We start from the raw sequence: 8,982 nt of genomic DNA on the forward strand, positions 1-8,982 counted from the left end.
ATTTGGCCGCAGCCATTTTATTAACAACACAATTTAAATATTGAGTAATAAATATTTTCAAACATTTTCAAACATTTTTCCACAGAACATACCTGATGTTCATAAATAACATTACTGACAAATAAAACATAAACCACAGCGGTGCTAGTTCCCAAACCCACAAAAACAAGATGGCCGTTATTCAACAACTGGACTCAGCTATATCCCTGTTGAGTCCGTCCAAGTACACCTAAACTTTAATAGGGAACCCCTTGCCCCTATAAAACCAGTTGTCCACTCACCCCATGGAGAGGCAACTACTTAAAATCCTCCAAATCACTTGGCCATATTGCGTACCATATTTGTCTGGGAACTAGCACCCCCGCCACCGACTGGACTGACCGAACAGCCCAGTCCCGCCAAACCCAATATTTTTCCCAAAGCTTCTTTTATATCGAAAATAAATAGCTGCAGCCCAAATTGGTTAAAATGAACACCATCTTTTAAATAAAATTCCTCAGCCCCATCGACTTCAAAATCTGGGTGGAAAACTACGCCTCCCCCCAACCTCTTAACAAAAGAGCTAATTATTTTGTTAATTTTTTTACGACTCTTTTCTAGCCTATCATAATCCCTCGCTGATCTCCAAACCAACCTAGGAGTAATCTGTGACCAAATTATTTTGATTTCAGGATGAAGTTCCTTTATGTTGCCCAGATCTCTTTTGATTCTTCTAACTAGTTCCTTTTGAGGAATCATACCTAAATCATTTCCCCCCAAATGCACTATCAAAACCTGAGGACGAGGAAACATTCTGCCAAAATCTAGAAACAACGGAAAAAAGAGTTCCCAGCACATCCCCCTAATCCCAAACCATTTGACCTCCCATTGATCCACAGGACACCCAAGCTGAAGGCCGCCCATTTTCTTACTGGCCTCAGCATTGGCCCAGTATATAAACGAATGCCCCATCACCCATACGATCTTTACACCTAAAATAAGAGAAAAAGGAGTGTTCAGGATGATTACAACTCAAACATTCCAAAACATACATTCTATTCAAGGTTTTTTTTTTTTTTTTTTTTTTTTTTTTTATCCTTAAATCAGGCCTAACATAAGATTTATAACGACTTGAACCCCATCTACCAATCTTTTTAACTATATCCTCTCTGAGACCTAACATAGCGGCTTCAGTAGCAGCTCCAATCCGAAAAGAATGAGATCCAAACTCTAAAGGATTAAGACCCAATAAAACAATTGAACCTCTTAAAATGGCTCTAAATTGATATTGTGATAAAAAAGAACCGTCTGAATGAACCAACAAAGGGCCATCCTGCAAAGGCCGTATGGACCCATAAAGCATCATTACCTGACATGGACATATTTCACCACCGCTAGGGAATAGCACTATGTTCTTGCCTTTCCCATATATGTCCGTTTTACTATTTCTCAGTAATATTTCTACTCTGTTATCATTCCATAATACATCTTCTTTTTGTAAACCACCTGACACTTTTTTGCTAGGGCTTACCAATTCCGAAACTCTAAATGCCCCAAAAAAGGCCAATACAAAGGCCGTTCTAAATAATATTAATTCAAATCTTGATGCACAAATCTCTGCTAATACCACCCAAACTTTTTGAAGTAAAGAAAATGTAATAGGTCTTCTCTTATCTCTAACCTTTGTCTTTTTCTTCAAGCCTTTAAGAACCTGACGGACCCAAAAAACCTTTGTAACATCAGACAAACCTAATAAGCGAAATCTAAAAGCAAGGGCCGCCAATCTTCTTTCCATATTAGATGGTGACAAACCCACATTTCCCCAATGCCACATCCATTCGAATAAGCAACCCGTGACATCATCATACCCTTCTTTAATTTCAGATTGACATAACCACATTTCCCATTCCTTCCAAACTGATACATAGGACGTCCAAGTACCTGGAGCCAAAGATTTTTTAATTAATTCAGCCAATCCTCCGTCCCAAGCTTCCAAAGTTGGACGGGAAACGTCGCTCCAACTACGTCCGCCTGAGGCGCCAACTCTCGAAAGCGAGACCACTGTGAACGAGATAAAGAATCTGCTATCAAATTAAGCTTACCAGGGATATGTTTTGCCCTGACGAAAACATTCATACTTAAACATTTCAGGACTAGCACTCTTAATAAACGCAAAACTGGTAATGATGATGCAGATAAAGAATTAGTAGCAGGAACAACACCCATATTATCTGTATGAAACAATATGGATTTATTCATCAAATCCACTTCCCACACAAACAGAGCCACCAGAATAGGAAATAGCTCAAGGAAAACTAGGTTCTTGGTTAAACCTAAATTGACCCACTCTTGAGGCCACACTTCAGCGCACCAATGCCCTTGAAAATAAGCCCCGAAACCAACACCCCCAGCTGCATCAGTTATCAAATCCAAATCAACATTAGAGACCCTAGCTTCCATGAATATTGCAACACCATTAAAATTTTTAAGGAATTCCAACCAAACTTTCAAATCATCCTTGTGACCTTTTTTAATCCTTACAAAATGATGAGGCTTACTAACACCAGACGTAGCCAATGACATTCTTCTAGAAAAAACTCTACCAATAGGAATGATTCTGCAAGCAAAATTCAACTTTCCAAGTAAAGATTGCATTTTTCTCAAAGTCACCTTACGGACCGCCAAAAATTGCTGAATCATTTCTGACAAATCCACAATCTTTTCCAGAGGTAGCCTACATTCCATACTTTCAGAATCTATTGTAATACCCAGAAATTTAAGGGCCGTAACTGGACCCTCAGATTTTTCCATTGCAATAGGAACCCCAAAATCAGATGCCATTGAATAAAAACAATCCCTTAATTTCAAACAAACGTCCGAATCATGGGGACCAACAAAAAGAAAATCATCCAGATAATGAACTACTGAAGAAAATCCAGACCTGAATTTAACAACCCATTCCAAAAATGAACTAAAGCATTCAAACAGAGAACAAGAAATAGAACAACCCATCGGGAGACATAAGTCAATGTAGAAAAAACCCTCAAAACAACAACCCAGCAAATAATGTGAAGAAGGATGAACTGGAAGTAACCGAAAAGCCGCCTCAATATCTATTTTAGCCATTAAAGCGAATTGCCCAGCCTCTCTAACCAACTTAACCGCCATGTCAAATGATGTATAAGACACAGACGATAATTCATCCGGAATATCATCATTAACAGATCCACCTTTTGGAAATGATAAGTGGTGAATTAAACGAAATTTACCAGGCTCTTTCTTAGGAACCACTCCTAAAGGAGAAATACGCAAATGGGGGATAGGAGATATTTTAAAAGGACCTGCCATTCGACCCAAAGAAACCTCCTTCTCAAGCTTACTCCTAACAACCTCAGGCCATTCCCTAGCAGACTTAAGGTTACCCCTGTAATGAACAACGCCTCCAGAAGATGGAATTCTGAAACCAAACTCAAAACCATGTAGCAACAACAAGGCCTTATCACCACAACCTTTCTGTTTAGCGTAAAGTACGAGCCACAGCTCCATCCCGCTTAGCCTCACCGGAGTTAGTCCCTTTTTCAGGGAGCTCCTGTGTTCCTCCCAATTTGTTCTTTTTGAAACACTTACTGGAAGGGTGGGATCCACCACACCCAGAACATTCGTGTCTGAATTTACATGATGCTCCCCATTTACAGAACTTTTCATTGAAAGCAAAACAGAAACCTTTTTTGGCTGTTGCCGACGAACCGTTTTGAAGAGATCCGCCGGCACTCCCTCGAAAGGGCTGCGAAGACCTTAACGGAGTCATCACTTTTAGCCATAGACCCATATCACGATCATCCCATTTCATCTCAGGCTTAACCGACAAACGTTGTCTAAATTGTTCATCATAATACCACCAAGCCATACCACCATATGTTCTCTGAGCAGCTGCAATTTAATCTAAATAACAAAAGAGGGCCGCTCCTTGATCCGGGAACTTAACAGCAAATACACTAGCATAAATAACAAAAGCCTGGAACCAGTTAGTAAATGTTTTTGGTAATTTTCTGTAACGTCTTTTCCTTTCCTCCTCTTCCTTCTTGGCCGAATCCTTTTTTGAATCTTCAGGTATCTCAAAAGACTGATCAAGAGGAAGGAGGGAAAATAATTCAATAAAATCTCTCTTGTAAATCTTTTCTCTTAACTCTACCGTCAAATGCATGCCCAAAGGCCCAATAGAACACAAACAAGACCTGGCCAAAGCCGTGTCAGCAATCTTCAGCTCAGGACCCCCATCCGTTTTGTTATCAACATTAGTCCCCTTTTGCTGAGATAAACCGACCATTTGAGATTGAGGTACTGACCCTACATCCTTTATTCCCTCACCACCAATCCCTAATACCCTATTTTGGTTAACCAATTCTGTGGGAACCCATGAATTGGCGACTCCCCCCGTGACTTTTGTTCCTTCTAATTTGGCTAACAAGTCCCTTAAACCTGCTACAACAGTTATAGATAAGGGATCAACATGCACACCAACTGTATCAACCCCCACATTCAGATTCACAACACCGGATCCCTCATTACCTGTACTCGGGTCCTGAGGCACTGCAGACTGAATCCTTTGAGATGCAGCCGTAACCTTCTCTGTATTCTGGAAACCAGTAGCCCTGGGATCCGTGTTAGTCATTAATTGCTGCCCTTTTTCCGTCTGTAAAAAAGAAACATGTGACAAACCCCCAGAAGGTGCCCAAATTCCAATGCCCCTACTAGCTGTAGACATACCCAACCTATTATCCACTGAAACACCCTTACCCTTCTTAGCTGATGGGACCTCAAACCCTTCTCCCCTTAAATCCCCATACCTCTTGCGTTGTCTACCTCTACCTTGTATTCTCCCAATCCCAGACCTGTTTGGACGTTGAACAGAGTTAACCGAGCTATGACATGTATTATTAATACTCTGACCCATCATGCCCTGAAGACCAAAATTAAAATTGTTGGCCGTACTCACCCTTGTTTCTTCTCCCTTTGCATTAAAACGTTCCACCCCTGGAACGCCGTCCTCAATATCCAGCCTGATATTTTCCGTCCAAGATTCCTGAAGGCCATAAGCCTCCCCACTTAGGCCGTCATTTCCCACCATTAAAAGACCCTGGGAATTCTCAGGCCGTGACCCAGTTTCATTCCCATCTAAAAGAAAAACATCATTAGTGACAGGAAAATTTTTAATTACTTCAACATTCCTATCCCTCAAATTTCTTAACTCGCCCTTTAAAACTGGATCACCCGTGACCCTGACTGACGTATTAAACTGGCTAATAGTGTTAACTACATTGGGAGAAGGAGGAATAAAATCCTCCTCAGAAGAATCTAAATATAAATCTAATTCTACCACACCGTTATCAACCTCTGTATCATGATGACTATCGCTGGCTTCAGGCCTTTCAACCCTCTCGTCTAACACCCGATAAGCCTGATTTTCCGTATTATTGCAAGGTCTTAAAAAATGAGCCGACTTAGAAACATTATGTAACTGTTCTGAAACTGCCTGAGGTATTTCAATCGGCCCTGATACAATCAAACCCTCACCTTTCTTTTTCATTAAGGCGCTACCTAAACTACATATACTCGCTTGTTCATTACCCTCACACAGAGAAATAGGCCTCGGCAGGCCGTCACTTTTACTAGCTTGCTTTTTCCCTCTAATTACTACTTTCTGGCCTAAATTGGCCGTCTTACCCTTAGGCAAAGAATCACCCTTCATTACAGGCTCAGTGAATTGTTCCGTAATGGAACAAGTGCTCCCGGACTGCGTCACGTTATCAGCAAACTCCGCTCCGGTCTGCCGACTTCCGGTGCTCGAACTTGACTTCTTCCTCACAGACGCCTTTAACCCCGGACTGGGGCTGGATTTTCTCCGACCGCTATTACCCCCTTCAGCATCAGAACGAACTGGAGGCCTCGAACGCCTCGATGTTTTCGGAGCCACCTCAACGATATCCACTCTGGGTTCGACGACCGGGCTAAGCAATGGACGTAATTTTTCTTCGAACCAGGTAGGGCCCATTTTTGCAGCTTCCAACTTAAGTTGGTCAAAAATCGCATCAAAATGCGACATCGCAGAATTACTAACTGAGCACAGCACTTTCTAGAAAGGTTTGATAATTATTCTGATGACAGATTCTCCCGCTCTTTCTTTAAATGCGTAACAGCGCGTGCTAAGCCCGCCCCCTACAGTAAATAACCAATCACACCCAAGGCCTAATTCCTCCAACGGTCAAGTCCCCTTCCCGTTACTTCGAACTCCCAGGGGTTCCCTGAAACACATCCGTAAATGTGAGCCTTTAATAAAAGAAGAAAAAGGCAATGGCTCAAAGTAAAGTAAAACTAAAATTAAAATAAACCATTTTCCTCAGAAGAATAAATACTTTTTTTTCACATGCTTGCAATCTTTGTTTTTATCCCTTTGATTTGTTTCTTCAGAAAGGCTGAGTGTGGTGGAAATTAAATTTATTTTGAAACCTAAAATATGATTTTCTTACTAAGAAAAAAGAATACATTTCTGGAACTGATGAAAAAACACAAGTCACACGTTCCCTGGTTACTTTATGGAAATATGTAGTTGATAAAGAAATACATTAGGTTATTATATCATGGTGAGAATATTATATAAATATATAATAGAGACAAATTCCTTGGACCCAAATTCAAAATTGTGACATGTGTTGCTTCTAAAGAAAATGAAGAAAACAATGAATAAGCTACAATAGCAAGATAATCTTCCTTTAAAACCAGATTAATCCAGTTGAAAAAAATATATATAAATATTTTGAAGAAATTTTTTGGCAACCAATATAGTTTTTGAGCTCTTTTAGGCGGATGGTTGCCTGGAATAGACAGACCATTTTTCTTCTTGAGAAAATGTTGCTTAAATAACTTGATCTCTCCAAATCTACGTGGACATACCAGCATTAGCCCTTATGAATTTAGCACAGTAAGAAATATAAGGGTTTATTATTACAAAGAGAATGTACTGTTAATTTAGATATCTTTGTTAAGGGAGCCACTGTGTGTATTTTTTTTTTTATTGTCAAAACTTTCGCCTAGATTTAGAGTTCTGCGTTAGCCGTCAAAAGCAGCGTTAAGGGGTCCTAATGCTGCTTTTGGGCGCCCCCTGGTATTTAGAGTCAGGCAGGAAAAGGTCTACCGCTCACTTTCAAGCTGTGACTTTTCCATACCGCAGATCCCCTTACGCCAATTGCGTATCCTATCTTTTCAATGGGATCTTCCTAACACCGGTATTTTGAGTCTTGGCTGAAGTGAGCGGTAGAGCCTCTACCGACAAGACTCCAGCCACAAAAAAAAGTAAGTAGTTAAGAGCTTTATGGGCTAACGCCGGTTTATAAAGTTCTTAACTACAGTGCTCTAAAGTACACTAACACCCATAAACTACCTATGTACCCCTAAACCGAGGCCCCCCCACATCGCCGCCACTATAATAAAAAAATTTAACCCCTAATCTGCCGACCGCACACCGCAGCCACATACATTATCCCTATGAACCCCTAATCTGCTGCCCCTAACATCGCCGACACCTACATAATAATTATTAACCCCTAATCTGCCGACCAGACCTCGCTGCCACTATAATAAATGTATTAACCCCTAAACCGCCACACTCTCGCCTCGCAAATACTATAATAAATAGTATTAACCCCTAATCTGCCCTCCCTAACATCGCCGCCACCTAACTTTAAGTATTAACCCCTAATCTGCCGACCGGACCTCGCCGCTACTCTAATAAATATATTAACCCCTAAATCTAAGTCTAACCCTAACCCTAACACCCCCTAAATTAAATATAATTTTAATCTAACAAAATAAATTAAATCTTATTAACTAAAGTATTCCTATTTAAAAATAATTACTTACCTGTAAAATAAACCCTAATATAGCTACAATATAACAAATAATTATATTGTAGCTATTTTAGGATTTATATTTATTTTACAGGCAACTTTGTATTTATTTTAACTAGGTACAATAGCTATTAAATAGTTATTAACTATTTAATAGCTACCTAGTTAAAATAATTACAAAATTACCTGTAAAATAAATTCTAACCTAAGTTACAATTAAACCTAACACTACACTATCAATAAATTAATTAAATAAATTACCTACAATTACATACAATTAAATAAACTAAACTAAATTACAAAAAAAAAACCCACTAAATTACAAAAAATAAAAAAAGATTACAAGAATATTTGGCTAATTACACCTACTCTAAGTCCCCTAATAAAATAAAAAAGTCCCCCAAAATAATAAAGGTCCCTACCCTATTCTAAATTAAAAAGTAACCAGCTCTTTTACCAGTCCTTAAAAGGGCTTTTTGCGGAGCATGCCCCTAAGTAATCAGCTCTTTTGCCTGTAAAAAAAATACAACCCCCAACATTAAAACCCACCACCCACATACCCCTACTCTAACCCAAACCCCCCTTAAATAAACCTAACACTACCCCCTGAAGATCTCCCTACCTTGAGTCGTGTTCACCCAGCCGGGTACCGATGGACCAAAAGAGGACATCCGGAGCGGCAGAAGTCTTCATCCTATGCGGGCAGAAGAGGACATCCAGACCTGCAGACATCTTCATCCAAGCGGCATCTTCTATCTTCATCCATCCGGAGCGGAGCCATCTTTGTCCAGCCGACACGGATCCATCCTCTTTAACCGACGCCTACTCGCCGAATGAAGGAACCTTTAAATGACGTCATCCAAGATGGCGTCCCTCGAATTCCGATTGGCTGATAGGATTCTATCAGCCAATCGGAATTAAGATAGGAAAAATCTGATTGGCTGATCCAATCAACCAATCAGATTCAGCTTGCATTCTATTGGCTGATCGGAACAGCCAATAGAATGCGAGCTCAATCTAATTGGCTGATTGGATCAGTCAATCGGATTGAACTTGAATCTGATTGGCTGATTTATACTAGAATGGTCATCATCAGATC

General features: G+C 40.1%; 1 protein-coding gene across 1 annotated transcript; it reads right to left on the reverse strand.

The window, feature by feature from the left end:
• Nucleotides 1-314: 314 nt before the first annotated feature.
• Nucleotides 315-5,357, reverse strand: LOC128648162 (uncharacterized). Its single transcript, XM_053700822.1, has 3 exons — nt 4,976-5,357; nt 4,549-4,672; nt 315-971 (listed from the first exon to the last, which is right to left on the reverse strand). The coding sequence occupies exons 1-3, from the start codon at nt 5,105-5,107 to the stop codon at nt 316-318; spliced, it is 912 nt and encodes a 303-aa protein (XP_053556797.1). The 5' UTR covers nt 5,108-5,357; the 3' UTR covers nt 315.
• Between the last annotated feature and the right edge of the window lie 3,625 nt (nt 5,358-8,982).

This window comes from Bombina bombina, chromosome 2, assembly GCF_027579735.1.
Source record: "Bombina bombina isolate aBomBom1 chromosome 2, aBomBom1.pri, whole genome shotgun sequence".
Classification (NCBI taxonomy): Eukaryota; Metazoa; Chordata; class Amphibia; order Anura; family Bombinatoridae; genus Bombina; species Bombina bombina.

What these genes read in the sequence shown, in the direction of transcription:
- LOC128648162 (XM_053700822.1), bottom strand. Translation starts at nt 5,107, where the DNA reads ATGGTGGGAAATGACGGCCTAAGTGGGGAGGCTTATGGCCTTCAGGAA. An exon ending in CAAAGGGAGAAGAAACAAGG is followed by an intron (nt 4,673 to 4,975) that starts GTGAGTACGGCC and finishes TCTTTTTTACAG; the next exon opens with ACGGAAAAAGGGCAGCAATT. An exon ending in GCCTCAGGACCCGAGTACAG is followed by an intron (nt 972 to 4,548) that starts GTAATGAGGGAT and finishes CTCTTATTTTAG; the next exon opens with GTGTAAAGATCGTATGGGTG.